General features: G+C 34.9%; 4 protein-coding genes and 1 long non-coding RNA gene across 12 annotated transcripts in view; 3 read left to right on the plus strand and 2 right to left on the minus strand.

Moving 5' to 3' along the window:
- Nucleotides 1-22: 22 nt before the first annotated feature.
- Nucleotides 23-4,376, plus strand: LOC114874561 (UDP-glucose 4-epimerase-like). 5 transcript variants are annotated; one of them, XM_029183947.2, is made up of 9 exons: nucleotides 23-375; nucleotides 465-511; nucleotides 584-786; nucleotides 865-1,066; nucleotides 1,136-1,238; nucleotides 1,316-1,434; nucleotides 1,493-1,662; nucleotides 1,747-2,214; nucleotides 2,649-2,836. In XM_029183947.2, exons 1-7 carry the CDS (start codon nucleotides 293-295, stop codon nucleotides 1,660-1,662), a joined length of 927 nt encoding a protein of 308 aa, XP_029039780.1. In that variant the 5' UTR covers nucleotides 23-292; the 3' UTR covers nucleotides 1,747-2,214; nucleotides 2,649-2,836. The 5 variants fall into 5 exon arrangements, with proteins under 5 accessions (XP_029039780.1, XP_029039783.1, XP_029039781.1 ...); XM_029183950.2 differs by having other exon boundaries at nucleotides 1,862-2,214; nucleotides 2,649-2,835; XM_029183948.2 differs by having other exon boundaries at nucleotides 24-117; nucleotides 185-375; nucleotides 1,493-2,214.
- Nucleotides 4,364-6,145, minus strand: LOC114874558 (N(6)-adenine-specific methyltransferase METTL4). The gene is made up of 5 exons (XM_029183942.2): nucleotides 5,833-6,145; nucleotides 5,387-5,751; nucleotides 4,897-5,071; nucleotides 4,653-4,824; nucleotides 4,364-4,574 (listed from the first exon to the last, which is right to left on the minus strand). Exons 1-5 carry the CDS (start codon nucleotides 6,085-6,087, stop codon nucleotides 4,384-4,386), a joined length of 1,158 nt encoding a protein of 385 aa, XP_029039775.1. The 5' UTR covers nucleotides 6,088-6,145; the 3' UTR covers nucleotides 4,364-4,383.
- Nucleotides 6,146-6,281: 136 nt separating this feature from the next.
- On the plus strand, nucleotides 6,282-9,929 carry LOC114874557 (lariat debranching enzyme-like). Of its 4 annotated transcripts, XM_029183941.2 has the most exons (8): nucleotides 6,473-6,845; nucleotides 6,952-7,243; nucleotides 7,352-7,452; nucleotides 7,559-8,038; nucleotides 8,463-8,598; nucleotides 8,956-9,061; nucleotides 9,142-9,354; nucleotides 9,439-9,929. In XM_029183941.2, exons 1-8 carry the CDS (start codon nucleotides 6,649-6,651, stop codon nucleotides 9,624-9,626), a joined length of 1,713 nt encoding a protein of 570 aa, XP_029039774.1. In that variant the 5' UTR covers nucleotides 6,473-6,648; the 3' UTR covers nucleotides 9,627-9,929. The 4 variants fall into 4 exon arrangements, with proteins under 4 accessions (XP_029039771.1, XP_029039772.1, XP_046142266.1 ...); XM_029183938.2 differs by lacking the exons at nucleotides 8,956-9,061; nucleotides 9,142-9,354; nucleotides 9,439-9,929 and adding an exon at nucleotides 6,282-6,373 and having other exon boundaries at nucleotides 6,439-6,845; nucleotides 7,559-8,391; nucleotides 8,464-8,725; XM_029183939.2 differs by lacking the exons at nucleotides 8,956-9,061; nucleotides 9,142-9,354; nucleotides 9,439-9,929 and having other exon boundaries at nucleotides 6,306-6,516; nucleotides 6,596-6,845; nucleotides 7,559-8,391; nucleotides 8,464-8,725.
- A 1,427-nt stretch (nucleotides 9,930-11,356) lies between these two features.
- LOC114874554 (ubiquitin carboxyl-terminal hydrolase 10) lies at nucleotides 11,357-15,845 on the minus strand. The gene is made up of 9 exons (XM_029183936.2): nucleotides 15,509-15,845; nucleotides 14,740-14,926; nucleotides 13,289-14,641; nucleotides 12,999-13,197; nucleotides 12,675-12,924; nucleotides 12,512-12,598; nucleotides 12,275-12,439; nucleotides 11,981-12,209; nucleotides 11,357-11,909 (listed from the first exon to the last, which is right to left on the minus strand). Exons 1-9 carry the CDS (start codon nucleotides 15,536-15,538, stop codon nucleotides 11,623-11,625), a joined length of 2,787 nt encoding a protein of 928 aa, XP_029039769.1. The 5' UTR covers nucleotides 15,539-15,845; the 3' UTR covers nucleotides 11,357-11,622.
- A 418-nt stretch (nucleotides 15,846-16,263) lies between these two features.
- The window catches only part of LOC114874500, a 73,496-nt gene continuing 63,973 nt past the window's right edge, over nucleotides 16,264-25,786 (plus strand). The window contains exons 1-3 of the long non-coding RNA XR_003789111.2: nucleotides 16,264-16,337; nucleotides 16,655-16,795; nucleotides 16,887-17,013. This is a non-coding gene — a long non-coding RNA (uncharacterized LOC114874500). The remainder of the gene's footprint in view (nucleotides 16,338-16,654; nucleotides 16,796-16,886; nucleotides 17,014-25,786) is intronic.

Consider the following 25,786-nt stretch of genomic DNA (forward strand, 5'->3'; position numbering starts at 1 on the left):
ATTTAACACATACTGTACCAATTGCATAAAATATAGACGAGGACACATACAGGGTGTCTTAAAAAATACATATACATTTATGATAACAAAGCATTATAAGACAATATAAAGTGTGATGTATGTACTTTTATACATATGTAATTTAACAACCTAATGTTTATATTAACAAACAGTATTTAATTAGAAAAATAACAATATGATACTAATCATTGGGTAGATAAGAAAAAAGTATATGATATAACCAATTATTCACATAATTATGTAAACAAAGCACATTGATAATAACTAAAGGATGGCACATTTTATTCAAAGACAAATTGGAGATTCATTAGATTTTTTAACAAAGTATCATAATATATCTAATAAACTGAAAAAGTAAGTATATTGTCACAAATTGTTTTCATTTTATATAGCAATTATATTCAACTATTTGATCATTAAACATGTTCATAATTTAATTTTAGACGTTTCTTGAGAAAACCAAATGTTGCTGAAGCAAGTGACCAATTTAGTAAGTCACATAAAAATGATATAGCATTTGTTACACGATAACAAATAAATAATGATGTTAATTATTTTATAGCTGCTTTGGCTATTGAATGTGAGCAAAAAGAACTATGGCAGTATGCAGGTTTATGTTCACTAGCTGCAGCTAGATGTCAAGGAACATTGGAAAATGTTTCTTCTGAATTAAATTTTTTAATTAAAGCTGGAAGAGAATTTCTTGTGGCTGATAAAAAGGATAAAGATATAGGTTGTCCTTCTATAGGACAAGAGAATACACAGGTTGACTATGTTTCTAACTTGTGTTAACAAGTAATAATATAAATGACATGAAATATTAAAGTTAATTATTTATAATAGGCTGCCATAAGTTGTTTTGGTCATGCATTAGCACGTTGTTATAATCAACCAGGATTCAATACTATGTCAGCTGGATTAGCATTAGAATTAGCATTAGCTTTGGGTGCTACTTCAGCTGGTATTCAACAATTACGTAAAGCTATTGATATTTTTTCAACTTCAAAAGCTATTAACACATTGGTATCTTATCACATTAAACAAGGTGAATATAGTTTATTTAAATAGTTATAATTAAACAGTTGCAATGATTGAAAGTGAAATATTTCATTAGGTGATTATGTATCTGCACTTCAAATTTTGAATGATTTTGTTGAATTTATTGAGAGTTATATTAATGCTGGTGCAAGAGGCAATTACAGTATTATATTACACAGGTATAAAACTAAGAATATTGTATTATGTTTTAACGAATAATAACTAATAGTAGCTCTAATTATATTAATACATGTAGATGTGAAGTGACCAGAGTACTATTGTTACTCATACTTCAACCATCTCCTCAAAGACTTACACCTTCCTTAACACAAGTGTTGGAGAAATATGCATGGATAGAAGAAACTACAAATAATGGCAAGTATTATGAGGTGTTATATTAATTATTATTTTATAGAAGATATATATGTTACAGATTTCAATATGAGCGAAGATGAATTATTACTGTTACAATCCTTAGTATTAGCATGCCAGTCACATGATTATGAAGCATTGCTAGAACTGGAAGGAGAATTATGGCCATACTTAGATGCAGAACAAAAAGAACTACTACATAAGTTAATTCAAGTTTTAACAGCTCAATAAGTGAGCAATACTCAATTTTAAAAATATTCAACCAAAAAACAGTTCAATTTGTAAATACTCTAATAAGATCTATAATACTTTCAGTGATATCTTTAATGTATTAATTATGTTACAATTAATACATAAATGTTATTTAATAAAATAAAATGTTCAGTTCTGATGAATTAATGCTATAAAAATCTTCTGATGATGCAAGCAGTTACTGTAGGTATGGCTCTTACACATGTGCCATTATTCCCCCCATTCGTCTCATAAGGCCAGTTGATGGACAGTGTCTGTGTGAAAGGAAGAACTTGTTGCAACAGAAAGCAAGGACTTGGAAGGGTCCAACTATGTAGTGTGCGTTTCCACACAATGATATGTATGATGGTATTGTAAAAGAGGGGATGTCTTGGCCTTCCATGGATATACTACTACTTTACTTTCCTGAATCAGAAGACGACGCAAGTAGTTGAAACCAGTTGAGACGAAGTCAGTGGCTACGCGACCGTATCCTCGAATCCTTTCCAGTTGGTTTGACGTGCTCATTACTCATAATTTTACGTTTACTAGGTAATTATTTTTAAATATCTTTTTATAACGTAATTGCAAGGTGTATTTAATATTCTTGTATGTATATAAATGTAAATTAACAAACAATTTCGTATAATTTGAAATTCAATTAATTAATTATCTTCATTCTTGTAAATTAAGTTGATTCATTTAGAAATAACATAAAAATTTGTATATTCTCCATCTGTATTTTTATTTCCTGGAGTAACACGAAGGTGTATTTAACGTGCCCAAGGTGTCTGATGTACTTCGAGTACCGTTAAGTTCATCAGTGTAAGAGTCGAAATGTTATTCAAGTAAAAAATACTCCATTTAAAGAAAATTAAGTTTTATTATAACTATCTGTAAACTGTTTAAGTCATTTTTATTAATCATATACGTAACCGTAATGATTTACCACGTGTTTTAACGACCTTGAACTCTGATCGATGCAGGTGAATGTCCGAAACACCTGTATACTTTACCTTGCACGGTCAATCGGATATTCAAGCTATATCTATTCAAAATTATATATTTGCATAATGAAGCAAGTGAAAATTAATTTCTCTCTAAGGTGATGAAATTTCCCTATTAAAGTTTTGTATACAGTCATAATATTTTTGTTTTTCATTTGACAGAAGTATGACTACAGATTGGAGAACAATTTTCGTAACCGGAGGGGCCGGTTACATTGGTAGTCACTGTATCGTCGAACTTTTGGAAAGCGGATACGATGTTGTTGCAATAGATAACTTTGCTAATAGCGTAACCGAAGGTGGCGGTGAATCCGCGGCTCTTAAAAGAGTCGAACAAATAACAGGAAAAAAGGTCACATTTTATAATTGCGATCTCATCGATCGGGATAAACTTGAAACAGTATTTAACAAGGTAAAAAAGAAAAATTTTCAATATAATACAACACTTTAAAATAGATGATAAAACAATGGAAATTTTAGCACAAAATAGATTGCGTGATTCATTTCGCGGCAATAAAGGCGGTCGGAGAATCGATGCAAGTTCCACTTCATTATTATCGAAATAATATTATTGGTGCCATTAATTTATTAGAGGTAAAATTTAATTAAATTCCACTATTTCGCGCCTTAGAAAAATAAATAAATTTATTCTATTTTCAAGGTAATGAAAGCTGCTGGATGCTTTCAGTTAGTATTTAGCAGTTCTTGTACCGTATACGGAGAACCGAATGAACTTCCGATTACAGAGGAGCATCCGACTGGTAACATTACAAATGTATACGGTAGAACAAAGTATTTCATTGAAGAAATGCTTAAAGATATATCAAGGGCTGAGAAGGTATGTTTATAATATTGAATTGTGAAATATTATGAACAATTAACTAAGTTATCATTCTATGTAATGTAAAAATAAGTATGAAGTATCTTATCTCCGTTTAACAGAGTTGGAACATTATTTCTCTAAGATACTTCAACCCAGTAGGTGCTCATCCAAGTGGTTTAATTGGGGAAGATCCCACAAAACCATTTACGAATTTAATGCCATACATAGCGCAGGTGGCCTTAAGACACAAGCCTGAACTTATTATTTTTGGAGGCAATTATCCTACAAAAGACGGTACAGGTACATATCGATTATATAATATTTTTTGAACATGTATCAAAAATAATTCCTTTTGTAGGTATACGTGATTATATTCACGTTATGGATTTAGCGGCTGGCCACGTAGCGGCATTAAACGCTTTGCATAAACAACATTTAAGATTAAAGATTTATAACTTAGGTACTGGAAAGGGTGTATCTGTGCTTGAATTAATTAAAACCTTTGAGAATGTAACAGGAACAACAGTATCGTACGTTATAAAAGATAGAAGAGAGGGTGATATTGTATCTATGTATGCTAACACAGACTTAGCAGAAAAAGAATTAGGATGGAGAACAAAGTATAATGTTGAACAAATGTGTAAGTGAAATAACATTTTTACTATGTTTTTGTAATAAACATAACATATTATAAATGATATTTTCAACATAGGTGAAGATTTCTGGAGGTGGCAAACAATGAATCCACATGGTTACCGTGTTTCGATGAAAAACGGTATTAGTGAACATATAAATGGTACTTCATAATGTTATTTACTGTCAATGAAAAGCGATTAATTTATGGTATTAAATAAACAAGAGATCAAACTACTTACTTTTTAAAATTTAATGTTAATCAATTGATTTATTTACATCGATGTTAGTGCTATTCTGAGTCTCATTCGTTTCTTCTATTACTGTGTATAATGATAAATGTTGAAATTTTAATACTTCAAGACCCCAACTTGTCCATTTAGGAAGTAAATATCTTGCAAATATTTCTAAACATTTTGGTTCGTTTGGAAGATATTCTTTTACAACTTCTATAATTTTAAATAATGTTTTATGATATTTCTATTAATTTATTTTATATAATTTACTATTGATATCATGATTTTTACCTATGAGCGGCGGTTTATGAGAGTGTACTGCACTTGGTACACTTATCAACAGTTTGCCATCAGGAACTTTTATTTCATTACCATTTAATACAGATCCCAGAACTAATAATTCATAAGGCTGTTTACCAAGTGCAAAATTAAAGTTACAGACTGTATTTCCTGTTTGAGTAATCTAAAATATAAATTAGATATAGGCCACATAAATGATATCTTTTGATAATATATATAATCTCCATATACCTACTTTAATCCAATACCATTTTGCTCTATAAGTGATTCCCCATGATGGGAATATATTATTAAAAATACTGTGTAGATGACTTGGAGCATTTGTACACCATATTGCCACCAGTCCATTTGAACATAATAATTTTCTAATTGGTATCTTAGCCAACTCTTCGTTGTACATCATTTTATAGCTGTTTAACATAAAAATATGTTTAACAATTTGCATATCAAATAAAATGTTGTTTATAGCTGATTGCAGTTAGTTGTAAAAGAAATATGGATTGATCTTAACTCAAAAAGTAGAATTAAGATATGTTCAAATGTATTAGAATTATTTAAGGAGAACTCTTTTATAATGAAAAGTTGCAGCTAAAATCTTATTTACCCATATGCTCACAAAACTGAGAACAAGGAAAACTTATACTATGATCAAAGTACTTGTTCTCATTAAAATGTTCAGAGAATGTTCATTTTTTACTGGCTTATATTGAACCATACAAGATCACCTAGCTTCTAAGTATTTGGTTTTTTTTCTTCTTATGGACTTGTTCCACCAAGGAGGATCCAACAATATAAAATCATATTGATTGTTTAACTCCAGCTTTTTTGCAATGTCTCTGACATCATAACAATAAAAGTTACACTTTTGAGGGAAAACATATTTTTTATCTTTTACTTCTGATATGATAGCTGTATCTGTATCATTGCAACCATAAAAGTTTTCTTCTTCATTGCAAAATGTATCCTGATAAAATGTTTGCGATGCTAAGCGGGCTGCTTCATTATTATCAAGTATTATATCAGAAGACAACAATCCTTCTGCCTTTGCTGCTAACATTATTTTACTGAACCTCTGTTTGATATGATTTATCTATAAAATACATAATAATGATTGGTAAAGTTATTCCGTTTAATTATTAGATCACTGAAGTCTTTATATTTGACTACATACCTCGTTTAAATCTTTATCTGGTAAAAGTATTGATCGTTTTCTTTTTCGATTTTTATTTTGTAATGACATTCCATCATCTTGTTCAGATTGATTTATTTGATTTTGACGCAAATATTGTGAATTTATTTTAAATAACGTATCATTAAAAATTAGTTTACTTTCTTTGTTGTTATTTTTTGCATTGTTATAAATATCATTAAGGTATTGCAAATGGGATATAATCCACCCTTCTTCGGTACAGAAAATCAAGCTCATAGTTGATACTAGTATACTAAATTACATATGTTTTAGACACAGTTATATCTAATTTGTCTAATTAAATAAGTATCTTAATTTTTCCTACACACATATCTCTAATGACTAACATGTATGCACATGTATATTTCAATTTTACACCACTTCACGACATAATTGTTGTTATGGTAACGCTAGAAACATGGCGATTGCATTGAACGGTTACGCTGAGAAATGTACTCGCAAACTGGATATATTTATTTTAATTCATACAAAATAAGATAACAATTCATTTAAAGTTATCTATGTACATACATGTTATATAAATTACAATTTTAAAGATTGCAATATTTAAATCTTTATTTTCGACAGATGTTAACGACCGCAGGATCAAACGCTAGCTTCAGGTCAATCTTAAGAACAACTTCCCACTGCATCGCAACATTTTAGGTTAAATGTGTTGTTTGTTTACCTCGATATTGATTGATTTTAATGTCAACATTTAATAAATAACAAATCTATAAAATAGATAAACTTCGTATTTATATGTAACGGTGGAAAGGTATCTAACAAAAATTCAAGATGAGGATAGCTGTAGAAGGTTGCGCACACGGTGAATTGGATATTATTTATGAAACTATTCAAGAAATGGAAAAGGCTGATGGGAAAAAGATAGATTTGCTTATTTGCTGTGGAGATTTTCAGTCTACTAGAAATTTAAGCGATTTAAATTGCATGGCTGTACCTGATAAATATAAGGATATGTGTACTTTTTATAAGTGAGTTATATATCAACACTTAGTGAAATAATTATAACCAAATCATTTAAAACAGAACTGTACTTATATTAACAACTGTTAAATTGTTTTAAAAATTTTGTTATAGATATTATTCTGGGGAAAAGGTTGCTCCAGTGTTGACATTATTTATTGGGGGTAATCATGAAGCATCAAATTATCTTCAAGAATTACCATATGGTGGATGGGTAGCACCTAATATTTACTATTTTGGATATGCTAGTGTAGTAACAGTAGGTGGTATTAGAATTGCAGGATTATCAGGAATTTTTAAAGGTCAACATTGGATGCAAGGACATTATGAAAAGCCCCCATATACAGAGAATACAATTAGAAGTGTATATCATATCAGAAACTTAGAAATATTTAGATTAAAGCAGGTAATACATTGGTCCTTATCCTTTTATTTTAACAGAAGTATAAAAAGAATCTTTTGATCTATTATATTCTTATTTGATTATATTATTTATTATGTCCTGATTGTATAGCTTACTGGTAATATTGATATATTCTTATCACATGATTGGCCAGCAGGAATAACTAAATATGGGGATGAAAATATTTTATTAAAAGGAAAACCTTTTTTCAAGTAAGCTAATTAGAGTTTTTTATCACATTTGTCACAAATATTTGATTTCTAAAAATTTCATTAGTATATATTTAAGTATGTGCAATAGTTGAGCTTTTTATTACAGAAATGATATAGAAAATAATATGCTTGGTAGTCCACCAAGTATGGAACTCTTAGAGTATCATCATCCAAGTTATTGGTTTTCAGCTCATTTACATTGTAAATTTGCAGCTCTTGTTCCTGAAAAAGGAGGAACAAGAGTAACTAAGTTTTTAGCTTTAGATAAATGTCTTCCGAAAAGAAAATTTCTTCAAATATTTGAACTAGAACATAATCCAAATTTACCACTGACACTACATTATGATCTAGAGTGGTTAACAATATTATATTTAACAAATCATTTATTAAGTGTCAAAAGTGGAATTCATTATATGCCTGGACAGTATGGTAACACAAGATGGACGTTTACACCAACTGTAGAGGAAAAGGCAAAAATTCTAAAAAAATTTAACTGTAATTTACAAATTCCATTGAATTTTACACAAACTGCTAAACCTTACAATCCTGATGCTTTGGATGGTATTTCGGAACCACCACAATTATTAATAAACAATCAAACTACTCAATTCTGTAATATTTTGGGTATTGATGATCCATCTGTCTTATTACAATTAATGAATAATGCAAAAGAGTGTAAATCAAATGAATCAATGATGGAAACATGTGAACAAATATCAAGTTCCAATGAAATTTCCATTTCTTTTGAAGAAGATAATGTTTTAAGTTCAACATTTAATGGAACTTTAAGTGATAGTTCATTTAATCACACTTCACCATTAAATTTATCTCCTAAAAGTAATAGTGAAGAACAAGACTTAGAAACATGTAGTACTAAAGAAGCAGATGGAAGTCTAAATAATTTGTCACCAATAGCTAATTCTGACTGTACAAATGATAGTGAGTGATATGTAATTACAAGTTATACATTATATCTTTTCAGTTTTTTAACAAAACCTGTTTACATTTTAGGTAATAATCATGTTATACAAATTGAACCAAATTGTAAGAAATTTAAGAGACGAAATTATTCGATATATTCCAATACGCTTTAATAATAATGGAATACTTTGTCCATTACTTAAGTTTGGAATCTTTGTTGAAAAGATTACCCCTTTTTGTAAAAAAAATTTTTAATTAGTATTGAAAAGTACTATTAATATTACTGTGTATATATACATATAATTGATCTTTTCTATGTAATAAACATACTGTAATTGATTGCTCATTTTAATTTCTATTAGTATCGTTTTCTGTATATAATTGTACAGTCCAAATTCGGAGCTCGGGAAAACTTTTTGATACTGTGTGTACATGTATCAAGTGCGCTAAGTTAAGGTTAGGAAATCATATTAACAAGTTGACATCAAGAGCTGTTTCAAAAATGGTTGAAAAATAAACAAAAAAAGAATAATAATGATTGCTATTGTTTATAATATGTAAAGATACAATTATTATTGATACAAAATGGATAAATTAACGATTATTTCGGGAACATTGTTTCTCGCCGCCGATGTATTTGCAATTGTCAGTCTTGCAATGCCCGACTGGATTATTACTGATGTTGGAGGTAATTATAAATAATCCCTGTTATTGATTCTTATAATTGGACCATTCTAATTATTAACGATCTTATTGAATTTTTTACAGGAGATACAAGATTGGGATTGATGTGGTCATGTATGACCTTATACAATAGACCTCAAGTTTGTTACAGTCCAGATTTGCAGCCAGAATGGTTCATGGCTCTTGTTTGTATCTTTGTAGGTTGTATTTTGATCACAGCAACAATAATATTATTAGCCAGTTCCCATTGGGATCGTAATGTTATCCCTTATGCTAGATGGGTAGGATTTACAGCTAGTGAGTATGATAATAATACTAGTAATAAATATCTCTTAAAAGTTAAAATTATCAAAAAATTAAACAAATATTAAAATATTTCAGTGGTGTTGTTTTGTCTAGCAGCAGTTATATTTCCAATGGGTTTTCACATCAATGAAATTGGTGGACAACCATATCAGTTACCTAATTCACATCAAGTTGGTATTTCTTATATTTTCTTTGTTTTAGCTTTATGGATTACAGTAATTTCAGAATTATTTGCGGGCAAAGTTTGCCTCCCACATTTTTAGCAGCTATCATTCTCTAAATGCATTTGTGGCATTTGTTTAATATTATTAATGAATATTGTATATTTTGAGAGCAATGATATGCTACAATACATAAGAGATTTTATATCTAATTTATGATTACATAAATAATTTATTAATGTATTGAAAGGACTTTTGTATATGTGTTTTTTATTTATTAAAATATATTGTTTAATTGTAATTTTGCACAAATTTCACAAAGAATAATTGTGTTGGAAGTTAAATGTAAATATTTGAAATAATAAATATGTTGTAACAAATAATAAAATTTTTATAATATATATACACATTTTTATTAGTTTCTATAAATTTTAGATATATATATGTATAATATTTACATTTCCATAGGAAGTGAATCAAGGATATTATTTCGTATTTCATCGCATACATATAACTATAAAATTTTACTAAGAATACTTCTTATTTACATTATTTAATGAGTAGAATGTAAACGAGATGTTTTGCAATGGGATTTTATAACTTTACTGCTTTATCAAATTATTACACTTACATATTACACAGCTATTATAATATTATATTAAATTATAACTAAATAAAAAAGTTGTATGAAATAGGGAAACAGAAAAGTTACAAAGCATTAACCCAAAGCAAAACTGTTAATATTTATACCAAAACTAATTTAATAAACACTAATCTGTGTATTTTTCATGAATTTTTCAATAAGTACCTTGAAATAATTTAAGCATTTTAACAATAAAACAATACAATGAATAACTTCTAAAGTGAAGTTTACATTTTTTTTTAATTAAAGTTGTTACAAAAAATAAAAAATATATTTTTACATGCATTAACATGTATGAAAACAGGATACATAGGTTTGTCTTTTTTTTTTTTTAAATATTAGATAAAGACGTATTATTCGTTCAACGAAAGACCTTATCTCTCTCATGATGAGTTTCCGTCTGTTCTGTGTATGCCTCGTCTGCGCAAGCACCTCCTGGCACTGCGCAGCATATCCAGTGGTTTCATATTCAGTATACTCTTCGACCCTTGACGGTATCACTTGCTCTCTCTGTTCATATATTTTTGTCCACCGTGTATACAACCGCGAAGTGTTGTGCAGTTAGAAATACAAGTAGAGGGCACCCCTGAACCCCGCGAAAGAGGTATGTTCTCTTGTTGAACGAATAATAAATTTCTCACATATGTTTTTAGTAGTTTTGTACACAAATTTTGTGTTTATACAATCTTCCTCGTTAACGATATTAATATCCCATCTTACCAATTATTTCTTTAACCTACAAAGTGATGTTTTCAATCCTTTCTTTAAAAATGTATTTCTATAAACGTACTACGAACAACATCTAAGCAACTTTTATATAATAAAGAAATGACTATTAAATTATTATATAGTAAAGAAATGATTGGCAAGTTGGAATAAGTATTCATAAAGGCGTAGGAAGGTTATATACAAAAATAACTTAAGGCATAAGGTATACCACTTTTCTCGAATATATATAAAATTTGCATTTCGTAGAAATTTTGTCATTAAAGTAGAAAAACTTTCCTCTATTTTTTCTTTCTCTAGGAGATTATCAATATTTTTGTCTCAAATATTGTATATTCATAATCGGATAAGAAAGATATGTACAAGAGATCTTGACATTTAATATTTTCATAAAATGTAATATATAAGCGTTTATGCAACTTTAATAGAATTATGAATGCCAAAATCAAAACTCTTATTTAACTTCAACTTTAACTATTTTTTATTTCGTGTACCAAGAAAACGATGCATAAAATTCGTAACAACAATCTTAGTACAAATATTCGATGGAAGTATAGTTTGTCAAAAGGAAATAGTTTTCTGTTTTCACATGATATTGATTATTAAACATTCTCTGTATTTAATTATAAATATCAACAAGAACCGCAAAACTGTAAAAGCTACTCTTTCAAACTGTTTCTTAGATTCAGAATGTAAGTTTTTTCATAGATTAAATTAATGCTTTTCGTTTTAACGTACTTTACCAGTATTCGACTGATTATTTCCGATAGTATCGCATCTGCGATAATATAATAAATATGGAACTCTAGGAGGAGTTGGTTTTAAAACATTACTTTCAGAAACTCCTTTTAACGAACTATCATCATACCTGACCCAACCTCCGTATCCTACGTGAAAAGCATCAGTGACATAGTGACCCTTTGTTGCTTCTTTCCCATCATGATACGTAACCGCGAATAGTTTATAGTGCTTTTGTTTTGGATTTAATTTCTTTACAGCATTTGGCGATAAAAATTCTGTAACAAACAAATTTAATGTTTCCGTTTCTATATACCAAAAATTAATGACTGATAGAATCAGTACTTACTGCTATCTAATTTTAAATCAACAGGAAATTCTACACTTTTTACAATTTTTGAGCAAACATCAAGTTTGTAATCGAACCATTTCAGATGTAATATAAGAATAACCGGTAATTCTTCCAAGGTTACTTGCTTCCAAGCTTCTATTTGTTGTTTTGTTTTACTACACGTCATTCCTTCCAACTGATCTTTACCAACAAGAATTTCAAGCGCACCTTTCACAGATTCTGCTTTCTAGAAAATATATTTCAGTTAGGCGTTGTTTCACCATAATTTCATCATGAAAAAATAACTTATACCTCAATATCAAGTTGTAATGTAAAAAAGGGTTGGACGTTATCTGTTGGTTGTTCTCCTGCTCGTGATACTCTAGATCTTAATTGTCCGCGGAAGATATCAGATAGTGGTGTCCTTCCAAATTCGGTACATCGTGTAATAGATCCTTTGTTCTTTGGACCCATTACCTATAATATCAAATGTAATTAATATTTCCATCTCTGTGCAATAAAATATTACATAGCATACGGATACTTTACCTTCCATTCTTCTTCTCCATTATTGTAGTTTATATTAGTTTCAACATTAGTTGTTACATTAACGTCGCTGTTTACTAATTTGATAAGCTGAAACGGGTAATGATTAGTTACTTAAATTCAATTGTTAAGATTCGAGTTAAAACGAATATTATTATGATCATACTTCGAGCATTTCATCATTGATACCATTCAGAAGGCACGAAAGGAATTCTTCTGCATCTTCTTGCCGTCCTTCCACGGAAAATACACCCGCGGCTGAAGTATTTTTTAACATTGTATATACATAAGAAGGTTCAAAAGCCACTCCACTTTGTATGTCTACTATTGTATCTTCCCCTCGTTTATTTGCTCTATCTTTTCTAGCCAATCGTGCAGCATCTGACAAAGGTGTGAATTCGTGTACGAACTTGATCCTGTGTGAAACAGTTTAAAAATGATTAAAAACATGATTTTTCATTATTTAAAACAAGAACATTCTTTCACTTACATATTATCGATGAGTGGAGTTGAAGACGTTTTACTAGGATTTTTAGAATGTGGTAGAGCCATCAGAAGATTGTAAAACGGTGGACAAGCAAGCAAAGCTTGTAATATACTATTAATGTAACAATAATTACTACGATTTGTTAATCCTCTCGGTAACAGACTCACAGTTTGCTTATCCATGTGATATCCTAATAAAAATTCTAGAGGAAAAAAAATATATTTAAAAAGTTTGATTATTCTGCTATCTAGAAGAATAACTTCTTGTTTTAAAACTTATTAAATAATACATACCGCCCATTCGATAAGCAATCGGATCATTGAAACGATTTTGCAACGACTCTGTCTGATTTTTACTTTCATTGACAACATTTGGTATGCTGGATGAAATATTTTCGTTTCCAAAAATTACTCCGCTTCGTGGATCTTTATCTGTTGACTGTAGCTGCGTTTTTGACGCTGGACTATTTTCTGTGATTGAATTAATATGTAAGGGATTAATACGTGCTGTTGGTTTATGATTTGACGGGGTTGATTGCGTTTCTGGGTTTCCTTTTTTCAAAATGCTAGCCCAAGATATGCTCGATACAGCAGGCGGTGCAGTGGATACAGTGACTGGCGTATTTGATGGTTTAATAACAACTTCTTCTGGTAAAGGTTTTATAGGAGCATCTTCCTTTTGTGCTTCATTTTCACTTTTCGAAATAGATTTTGATAATGTTTTAACAACAGTAGTTTTAATACTAGAAACAGTTTCGTTTTTATATTCTTTGTCAGTTTCTCCATTTTGTTTTACTTCGATGCTACTATTAATATTCACACATGGTACATCATTATTCTCAGTTCCATTACAATTTTCATTTACAGTAGATACAATATTGTGCTCTATTTTAACATTAACAGGGGGTACTTTCCCATTTGTATTTGAACTTTTTCTATTGGCAGTATTTTCGTCTGTATTATCAGTACATTGTTCTACTTTACTGTTATTTACAGTTATTACTGTAGTAACTATATTGGTCTGTGAAGAATTATCTTCCTCATTTACTTGATGAAAAGGTTGTTTGACGGGCGTGTAAACGTTTTGAACGCGTTTCTCATGAGGCTTCGCATTCTGTACCTTTGTACACTCTTGAGTAGGTTGAGAAAGCATAGGCGTCGTTTGTCGAACACATCTCATATTTCCTGAAGGATGATGATACGGAGGATATCCATATGCAGATTGTGCATGAGGATGCGTGTTTGTATGTGTATGAAGATTTGGCTGATATATAGCTAATGGAGGATAATGAACATGACCAGAAAATTGTTGTTGTTGCGTCTGATCCGGGTACATAACTACAAAAGATAATGGTGGATGAAATTGTCCCTGTTCTCCCACATATCCTGGTTGCATTTCATTAGTAGGATTCATTCCACGGTTGAAATTATCTCTTCTGATTCCTCTTCCTCGATTATTTCTTCTGTTATTTTCTCTATTACAATTCACATCATGAATTTCACTTCCAAGGTTGTAACCAGGATGTGAGTATGTCATTGCTGGCATAAATGGTTGTATATGACCATCTGTTGGAACAGGATATATTGGTGGTCCCTGCCAGTCACTACACATTATCTGTTGTGTATAAGAAGGTGGTGGTGGTATTGCTAAATAACATATAACATTTAACAAAAAATTAATTAATTTTACAACCTACATTTTTCAAAATCTTTGAAATCTATATAATGATTTAAATTGTTATTACCATTATGATACCATTGATTTTGTATTTGTGGAATTTCTGTTATGGAGGTATTGATATCATTGTTAGTTTCAACTGTATCCCATGGCAATTTTAAGGCATCATTAGTGACATTGGATTTTAAAATATTTAGTAAATGATTTTTGTCATTATCATTTAAATCGTGTAAATCCAAGAATTGAAAATCAAGCTGAAATAAAAAAATGTTACATTAAATAAAACACTAATGAATCAGAATAATTATGAATATTTTCACAAATACTCTTTATTATAAACAGTTTATATAATTTGTTTTTAACATAAAAATAGAAGATGTACAATGAATACATAATATTCAGAATTTTAGGTCAATCAATAAATACTCAGCAGTATTACCTCATAAGTTCATTTTGTTTTTTTACTTGTTTGTACACTATTATGATGCTATGGAATTATATAATGGATCATTACACAGAAATATTCATACAGAAATTTATAGAGGAAGGAAAATTAATATAATTTAATACAAAACTCATAATAACTTACACAATAAAATACAACATTGTTTAAAAATAAATATATTTTTTGTTAACTTTACACAATAGATTACATTTTTTCTACATAAATAAGATATTCAACTGACTGCATTTCATTTTATAATCAATGATAGATTTCAACTTCATCATGTAACCGTAAACCTAACCTTACATACTACAGCACATTATAGAATCATACATGATAATTATAATTTTTCATATCATACTTAATAAATATTTTTACTGATTTATCGTACCTCATTTCGAACATCCATGGCTAAATCCATACACGGTATAAAATATTAAAAACAATACCAGCAGAGAAACATGGGGCTCCGGTAATTTGTGTCGGCGATAAAAGGGGGTCGACGTTGCTATCACTTAACTTTTGTCTTTTATTTATACGGAAATTACATAAAAAATCGTACTTGATTATAAAAATACAATAACTGTGTTCTTTTTGTGCAACGATAAAACGAGAAAAGGGAGTACGAATTATTAACAAATTACACAATATGAATGATCATATTTCGGCACTTGTATAGTTAAAATGGGCTAAAGCACGTTGCTTCACTGCTATTTCTTCTGTCTACAAACTTGGCGTCGCCACTGTCTGCTAGTGTTTTATGGTTACTGGTGTTTTACAAGGGAATTGAAACTGATTTTCCCGCTTTCTTTCTTCTTCCGTTTTTATATCGTTCATTATGAAAAATCATAGGATGCAGCATAATGAAAATTCGCATTAATGGTATTTCAATTTTCTTTATACTTGTTAATTAAAGTGTCTTTTGAATCATTATGTAATATTCCAGTAGTACGTTCTTTTATATTTGCTTGATAATTATTTTCATTTTGCATTTATTACATTTCATTGCATTATATTTAGTAAATATTTCATAAATAAATAAATTATTCATTCAGATGTTTATAAAAAATATAGATAGGGTATATTTTAAAATAAAAATTTATTTTCTTTCTGCGCAATGTTTCACGTAGTACTTCCGGTTTGAAAGTTCAGCGGGAGCGGTAGTGAAATACGTTGTGGCGTCGAATTTCTGTTAGTTTAGTAATTTTTCTTCCAAAAGAGTAAGTATGACCCTTATTTTGTTGATAAAAAGAGTCAATACTTTAAGAAAGTTATACTTATTTCAATATAGAGCATTATAGTTCGAGGTTTTGTTTCTAATCTTTGAACGCATGCATTATGCATTGTCTGATTCGATGCACTATCTACTTGCCCATGTTTCTACAATGAAATTGTTTTTCCTTGTTTCATAACAATCAGGTGAAATAGATAGAAATTATCGAAACAATACTGATAACATTGAAAGTGCAAATCTATTTTACGTATATTAGACCCGCGCTACTTTATCGACCGATTTTAAGCACGTTGGTTTTTTCAGCTTTTATCGGCAAGTAACAAAGCTTGCGCGGATTTCCGCATGGTGGCTAAGTGGGATTTGAAATGGCGGCATTTCCTAGTTGAAATAATTCGCCTTGACCTTAATACTTTACACAGTTGAACTAATATTTATTTAACAAGAGTGAGTACTCCCGTTAATGTTTTAAATGTCGATAATTATTCCTGTAACAAAGTCAACGTATTAACCTATCTGTTTCGTTAATTGTTCACAGGTCCGTGCATATTTTCCTTCATGGCCTACATGCAGAACACTTATGCGTCACCTACAGTATTTATTCCATGCACCGCCTCTCTGGTACACGAGTCAACCCTTAATTTATACCCAGCCGACATCAAGTAGTAAGTAAAAAATAGCAACATTTGTTTTTATTGCCTGATCGTATCGAGCAAGTTGCGGCACGCATTGAACATTGCATTATAAAACAACATATCCATGATAGAACAGTTTATTTTAAAAGAATGATATATGAACGAGTATACATATATTTGTAACTGGGCACATGAGCTCTAAGATCAACTTTTATGTCGATTCTTTGATTCTACGATAATCGGCTATGTTTTACTGTTAACTTTCATAGATATTATCATTCCTTTTCTTTCCTACTTTATTATACTTTCATTAATCGTGCCTAGCGATACGTTAACGTTCATTGTATCATCTTTAAGGCACAGCCTTAAGGGTAGTTGGTAAGTTTTACAGGTGAAACGCGTTTAACGCTACGTCGAATGACAAATAATAAATATGCTAATGGTTATTCTACGAACTTCAAATGCCGTGCATCCTTAGCTTTTGCACGAAAGAAGAAAGTTAAGTCAACTTGCTCGGTACTTGGGTGGTGTGTCTCGAGGAAAACACCACCACCCTTGCCGCGAATGGCCACGAAGGGAGAGTAACCGAGAAAGAGGAAGGACAAGATCGTGGTAGGGTAGAGAAGACGAAACACGAAGAGTTCTCTCTTCTTAAATAATAGAAAATTCAGAGGAAGTTGATAAGCCAGGGCGCGTTCAAACTTTTCACTCGGCGCCTTCCATTTCTTATTATAATGAATGCATATCGGCTTAGCCAAAGCTGGAAAGCTACGGCTATAAGAACCCTTTTACAGTTTTTGCGGCCTCTGCTTCTTGCCTCGCGTTGTAATATCATTGATTCAACTACCCCATGCATTGCAAAATAAAAAGTAAGATTTTGTCCTTCCTCTGATACTCTGAGAACTGGTAACGATTTCAAACATTAGCGTTAAGATACTCGTTTGTTTAATTTTGAAAACGAATTCTAAAAATGAACTATTTGAATTTCGCGTGAAAAGAATGCGCGCAAGTTCGAGCCACGTTAGCTTATAACTCGACAAGATTTTTCTCGTTTCCTTCGGGAAACTCTCCAGTCAGGCCGGTCCTCGACGAGTTTAATTCGAAATGTCAGTGGCAGATTGCGTTCGTCGAACCACATGTTGCCAAACCAACATCCCACGAAATCGTCGCCCATCCCCGTGCGCGCAGAGCGACACAGCCCGCGGAATATTTTGGCTATTATTATTACCGTGGCTACCGTGTCTTCTAGTGCGACGGCTGCACGTCTGTCGACCAAAACGCGTCCCATCGTTTTCATTCCGAATCGATCGCGTGATTTTCCGCGAAACTGTTCTCCCTTTCCATGGAAATACTCGTCTCTCGCATTTCATGCGATTCGAAAAAAAAAAAAGAAAATACCTTCGAAGCTAAACAAAAATTGATAAAATTCTTTCCTTTTTTTTCTTTCTAAATGATAAACTCTTAAAGGTGGTCAAAGAGGTAGAAAAAAAAACGATACGATGAAACGGAAGTTGAATTTCACGAGAAGGAAAATTATGCCGAAAGTTTCCACGCAGCCAAACAGGGTTGCTTTATTAACAGCGCGAGAGGCAATAAAATCCACGGAGACAAATGGCCACGGTACCGTTAAATCGTCGCGAAAAACTTGGCTGATTTAATAAGCAATTTCATGGAAATTCCACGATCGTTCGCCTAACGACTTTCGCGATAAAATTTTCAAGGTACTCGCGATCCTCGTGTTCGGTTAAGGATTTGGGAAAACACTTCAATTCGTTTACTTCATTATGATATTTTACGATTCTCTCTGCGGTCGTGGATTCAGAGAACGTTTTCAGGGTGATACGAGGTAGATAAAATATTCGCCAGCTAGGAGGAGGGTAAATACAAGCCGGTTGACAGGGATCATCTTGAGCGAAGGGACACGTCTTTGAGGTGATATAGTCGTTGATCCTTCGTTGATTTCCTTTTTTATCCCGTAGAATCGATCATCCTTCTTCGAGATATTACCAGGCTAGTGACAAAATTCTAGACCCTAGAGAAACGTATGTGACCCGAATACGTAGAAGCGTTTAAATTGGGGATGAAATAAAGTTTAGCTCGATCAGATTGCGTTGGATCGTTCAATTTCGTTGGATTTATTTCAACGCGTTCAATCTGAAATCTAAGTAAACGTACGTACACGTATTTTACGTGTTAAAGACTGCAATTGCAGCAGTTCGAATAGTTTCGCGAACAGCGCTGCATTCATTCGCGTCACGACAGCCTGGAACGCGTTGGTCGTGCTTTCAAAAGCTTAGAAAGCTCTGTACGTACAGCCATAAGTATATATTACCCATTGGGTGTCGGTGTACGTGCGTGTCGTGTGTGTATACACGAATGAAGGAGGGAAAGAGTGGAGCGTATGGTTGAATGGATGGATACGCGGAGGACAGGGTGCCTCTTTGCGCAACCCCGAAAGCAATATATCGATGTTTAGCAACCAATAAACGGATCCCTCAAAGAGGGCTTTTATCGTAAAGCGACTGGCTGCCTCGACGTCTCGTTCCTTCCATGAAACGTACTCGCTCGCACACGATCCAGCGTTTTCAAGCGTCCGATATACATACATACAGAGGGAAATGGGAAAGTGTGCGGGTGGTACGTTTAAAACCGTGGATAACCGAAGCACGCCGCTTTTATAGCTGAAAGTAAACGCATTTATAGAGTCGTTTTGCCACCACCTATATCCGACGTAACCTCGCTCACCGACCATTTAACGCAGCTTTTATGATAATCTTATCAATAGCACGACTTTGCGAATCAGCTGCCACTGTTTCCTCATTATTTACGACCTGTTCTCTATCGTTTCACTTTTCTTCGCGAATACGTCTTTACTTTACGACCCTGTTAGTTTCGACCTAGAATCGTCGTATCAAACGATACCGATAACCTGGTACACGCGTGTCCTCATCGAAAAGTAATTTCCATTCTTGTCCATCGCTATTCGTTCGATATTTCTTAACTTTTTTCCTTTCCGCGAACACGATATTTGCCATTACGGAGATTTCGTCGAGAAGGCTAACTTTTTTTCTACGCTCGTATAATAAAATTCGGGTATATCGGTGAGAGGAGCCGGATCTGACAGGTTGGGGAGAAAGAGATCAAGTAACACTAGGTGACGTAGAGATCTTAAAGACGCCCTTATATCGTCTCTAGCGTCGCGATGTCACTCGCAGCTTCGTCATAATTCTCTCCTGAAGTATAGGGATAGTTATGGCGAGCTTGGAACAGCGATTTCGAGTGGAAGTCGTAGTTTCAGCAACTTCTCGCTTCTTCGTAAGGTCTCGGTCTTAACGAACGTTTTGTTATAAGACATTCGGGATATAAATCGTCGACAGAAACAACGTAAATAAATATTGCAAACGTAGAAAGCAGCATAAATTCCCCTTTTCGATTCCATCTTTCCGATCATTGCCAACATGGCAACCGAGATGTACTCGTTTCTCCATACTGGCGAACGCGTACGTGCTTCTATAGATATAGAAACGTTGGCAAACACGTAGCGTAGGAGATCTGACGGAAAAAGAGGATAAAAAAGTGGAAGCATTGTACGAATCAGCTTCCTGAAGGAGCGAAGGGTTGGCAAGAAGGGCGAAAGACGCGGTGGATGGAAGAATCGAGCGTCGAGTAGCAGCTCGGAGGGTGTGTAAGGGGTGGTAGTAAGAAAAATAAGAGCAGGATCGAGGCTTTCTGTCGAGATCCTGGCGAAATCCTGCTGACCAGTGGGCAGCCGTCTTGACGCGGTTGTGGAAGGTATTCGAGGGACGAAGGGCAGAGAAAACGGATACCGTACGGTGTTCTAGATTCGCCCACACCCAGGATTTCGGGGGAGAATCCTTGAAAAGCAGGAGACCAGGACGCGATTGGTCGCCGGGAAAGCTCCGTCTGAGCTCGGCCAATCGCGGGCCGAGCTGATAACGGTGGCGGTTCTTCTCTTCGTTCCGCCTCCTTCAAGACGGAACGGTTTTGGCACGCTATATCAAACACCGTCCTATATACTGTCGGCCGGTAACCTATATCGTCCACTTGTACGCTTCTCTATATGGATCGACCATTTTCTTTTCTCATGCTCGAGAAATTTCCTTCCGTCTGGATCGAGTCACCTCCCTCGCGGAGGTCGTTTGCTACAGAACTCTTCCTTATACACCGCCATTTCAAACTTCTTTTGCTTCTGGCCTCTTATTCTTTTTCTTTTGTCGTTCCTCGCCCATCGGGTATCATCTACGTGGCCGAATTATTTTTCCTCCCATTCGGGCGTTCGATAGTTCTGCCGAGTTTATTCGTCAGGTGTACGAGGTGTACGATGGAGGAATTTCAAAATCCACGAATGCCAAGTTTCTCCATTCAATTCTCTCCCTTGTCGGATAAACGCGACCGAGAAAGTCGGGTTAATGCTGACAAATTGTCTTAAGATAAACGGGTGTTATTGCATCGTTAAAACGACACGCGAACGTATCGTGTATCGTAAAGAAACGTCAGCCTTAATTGTTCAACATCGTCTACTCCTAATACCGCAATCATCGTTACGTATAACGTTATGTGTCAAGTCAATTTGTATTCATATTTTAAACGCTATTTTCCACCGTGCGAATGCGGGATCAGCGATTAAACCTTGTACTTACAGTGTACGGTGGCGAAAGCTAAGTTACGTCGGAATTATCGTATTTCATTGTCAGTCGAATTGATATAATCGAGTAATACTTTCGCGGTATCTGCGAATGATTAACACGTTAATAATTGGCAGAGGAGCGATCGAAATGAAAGAGAAACGGGACGATCGAAACGGTTGACGATTAAGGTTGCCTTTTTTATCGTCGCGTTCGATCACAGCTGGGTGTCGTTCTTGTCGGTAACATCTTGGTTCGCGTGCAGGTTCCGGTCGAGGTTGTTTAAGTTGATATCCGTTCACCTTCTCGGGAAGAAGGTTGAACGCGAGAGCGCGGTGGGCTGTAAGGTGGCGTAATGGGATTGGCCCTTCGTTTGACAAGATAAAGGGTGACGATAAGACTGTTCCGACCGCGAAAAGGGGGTCTCGAGGAAAAGGGAGGGTGCGTGACCGTAGTTTGCCGCGTGACGCGTGTAATAACCGTAGCGCGGCTTCTTGCACGCACCCCGTACCAGCAAAGCAGAAAACTAAGTGTACGCTTAATTCTATAGTTAGCCTGGTGTACCTTCGTTACACGACAGCTACTCATTTATCGGGGATTCTTAAAGGAACCGTGGCGGGAAGGGTAGAACCGCGAAAACAAAGGGGAACCAGAAAGAACTTTACTTTGATGTCGACTTAAACACGCCTGCTTTCTTACTTTTTTTTATACCATTCCCTCGTTAACTCAGCTCTTCTAGGCTTCCCGGAAAAACGATAAGATTGCAATTGAAATTCTCTGTTTTCCATCGTTAATTGAATAGCGTTTGCGTGATTGCGGATATCCCAGGGCAAGAAGCACAATGACGCGTTCTCGTATCGTGAACGGTCGAACGATGACGGCCCGGAACAGGTTGAAACGATCACGGATCATTTGAGCCGAAATCCGAATCCGTCGGGTACGTAAATCGCATGGATATTTTACGGCATCGCGGGCAGATTACAGGTACAATTAGCATGAGACTACATAATTAATAACTCGATTAATGCGTCGAGGCGTAACCGTCTGTTCATTGGTGCTCGTCAACTCGGCCCCGTCCGTCCGCTCGTTCGTTTGTCCTGGTCACGATTCGTGCTCTCCTATTTACGGTAACTCGACATCGGTTACCTCGTAATCGATTATCCTCGTATAATAACAGCCTCGATCGCTTATGCTTACCGTTCGCGATACATTCTCACGGATCGCTTACGTTTATGCTCGTTTAGACGCTCATTATTCGCTTATTCCATATTCGAGAAGGTAATATTCTGGACTTCCATTGTTGGTCGACCGAAATTTGCGTTTCGAGTCGGCCGATCCCGATGGACTTTCGAGCTCGAGTCGCGAACGCCGCGAGAAGAAATTGGATGAAGAACGAAGGAAGTCGTGAACAGGGAACAGGAACGGAAACCGAATCGTAAATCACCGATACGGCACTGGAATAACTGGCAAAACCGCGATAAATCAGGGATCCCGGGGGCCAACCGAATTAGGAAATTGCCTGCTTAAAAACCGCAATGACGTTAATCCTAGCGAGCTGGATCCAGGGCCTAGCCTCTGTGTGTGCACCGGCAATTCCGGCAAATAAAACTCGATCTCTCGCGAAGAAGGAACGGTTCCGTATCCGCGCTCGCCTCCTGGGTGGAATAATGCGGAATAAAATCAACGTAACTCAATCGCGGTTGTCTTTCCAGATCAGCCTCCCCGTCTTGGACTGATAAATGTTCGATACCGACTACCTGTATACGATAGAAACCCCCATCCCTCTAATTCCTCCTCACCCCATGCGACCTCGATGCTGTTTGTCGGAGCAAGGAAGCGATAAAGCTTCGCGTCCAAAAAATCTTTCTCACAAATTTATCACCGTTCGACGTCTCTGGCATGTGAGCCGAGCCAGGGATACGTTTCCCTACTGTGCTTCTGCATACCGTATTATGCGTTTCTCGGAACGGACACCCACGTGAAATACGAGGAGAAAATATCGTCGCGAGGATGAATTTTCGGTTACGTCGAAAACATTCGCGAAAACAATCTCTGAGAGCGGTCGTAATTAGAAATAAAGATAAAAAATTGAAATTTTCCTTCGGAGCGATCGTTTAGCAGGAAAAACGGTTCAATGTACTCGAAACGTTCACGGTGCGTGCTACGCATCCGCGTGAGAAATTCGAAGTTATTGTGGTATAAGGGAACCGAGAGGCTATCCCGTGTTTAAGTCAATAATTAGTTAGAATCTTAGTATAATCGTGGCACGGCACGCATTAACAGTTATAATCAAATCCGTTATCGGCGAACGTAATCGGTGCACGGTAGCGGCAATTAGACTGGCTAGAACTAATGCGAGACATACAATGAGCGTAATGAGAAACGTCTCGTTCGCGTTTCCTCGACGTTGTACCGGAGCTTTTATTTTTAGAGTTACCGCTGTGAAACATAGTTGCACCCTTGTGCCTTTGCAATCTCATTTGTTGCTAGCTGCGCCTTTAATCATCTCTTAATTGGACGTATAACAGAGAGGGGAAGGCGATAAATATGAAGAGGTTGATGCTCGATGATTTTACCATCGAGGGTTTTCAATTTCAAAACAGAGAAAATCTGATACGTTTTTTTGGAGGGGACATTTTATAGTTTCGTTTAGCCGACTGAAATTGATTGCAGAAAGGCAAGTTCGATAGAACGAATTCAATTATCTCTTAAGTATGTTTTTACAAATAGCAGCGCAGTGTATTCCAGCGAGTGGACCCCGATCGAGTTTCCCGGTTGCAAAAACAAACCGTTCGTGTTTTCGCGCGATGATCGGTCCACCGTGAATCGGAACCATCGGCGTACCTTCTGTTATTGCACGTACAGAGAAACAACAGTTTCCTACCATTCTGCCGCATAACTGAAACTGACGGTAAGGCATTATATCGTGCGGTCTGTGCGAAAATATACGCGCTCGATAGAGCATAAAACACCTTTTTCCCCTCGTTGATTCTTAACGTACTCGATGTACTCGCTCGCTATTTTGATTAAGCATCACTGTTTTCGAATGAAATCCAAAGTACCATCGAACGCGAATAAAAAAGCTAGAAGAATCGAAGAAGGAATTTTAATGCCTCGCTAAGAAACATCGATCTTCCTTTACGATCGTTGCATTCCAGCAAAGAAATGGCCGAACGTGTATTTACGTAGCTTAAAGGGAGGGTCGTAGGGAGTATCAAAAGGAAGGAAGCAAACACGAAGATAGAGCGAGACGGATAGGTGTGTCGAGAGGGAGAAACTGGTAGGAAGGATCGTTTCGAGGTTAACGAGGAGGGCCGTGATTCGAACGGGGGTGGTTGTAGGCGACTGCAAGGGTAGTAGTAGAGCAGATAATGGCGGGAACAGCAAAGGCAACGATAATGGTAGCCCTTGGGACACTGTTCGGATTCGAAGGATCGAATTTAGCAAGGGAACGCTCGTTAGCACCTTCTAACCGTCCCTGGATCTCAGTCGCGTTTATGGATCCTGTCAGAATGGCCGACCCCTTGTCTGTCTCTTCGCGACTTGGCCCGCACTTCGAGCCGACCCCTCGGTTTCGTGTCCTTTCCAGTTAATTGTATCAATCTTGAGTCTAATTGACGGCCAACTTGACCGTCGGAATTTTTGTTTTTCCTCCCTGTAACCGCATGTTTTTCACCGGCGACGACGAGCGAGAGAAAATTGGAATTGGAATTTTCCAGGCTGCCCGTTGGTCGCGAATTATGGGGGCCGATAAATTACATGGTATCTACCGGCGAAATTATAATACACCGTAAACGTCGTCCGTTTTAATGCACGGCGACGATAATTTACAAAGAACGCTGACTCGCGGTTAATTATCTTCGTCGCGGCCGGTTTTCCATTGTGCTTTTAATTAATTTCACGCGTGCACGTGATCGGTTAGAACAACTTGGAATGTAGTTTAACTTCCTTGCGTTTAATTTCGAAGGTTTCTCAAAACGATACGAATCTCACGGTTTTATATTACATAAATATCGTGTTTGAGGCGAGAAGAACGGAAGGGAAGGAGAAAATAAGGCGAGGGAAATGAAAGGGGGTGAGAAAAAAAAAAAGGAGACCTTTGTCCTTTCTGGTAGCGTTCCTTAAGTCGAGGCGATATCCAACGATGGTCGTTAGAT

This window comes from Osmia bicornis, chromosome 6 (assembly GCF_907164935.1).
Source record: "Osmia bicornis bicornis chromosome 6, iOsmBic2.1, whole genome shotgun sequence".
Classification (NCBI taxonomy): Eukaryota; Metazoa; Arthropoda; class Insecta; order Hymenoptera; family Megachilidae; genus Osmia; species Osmia bicornis.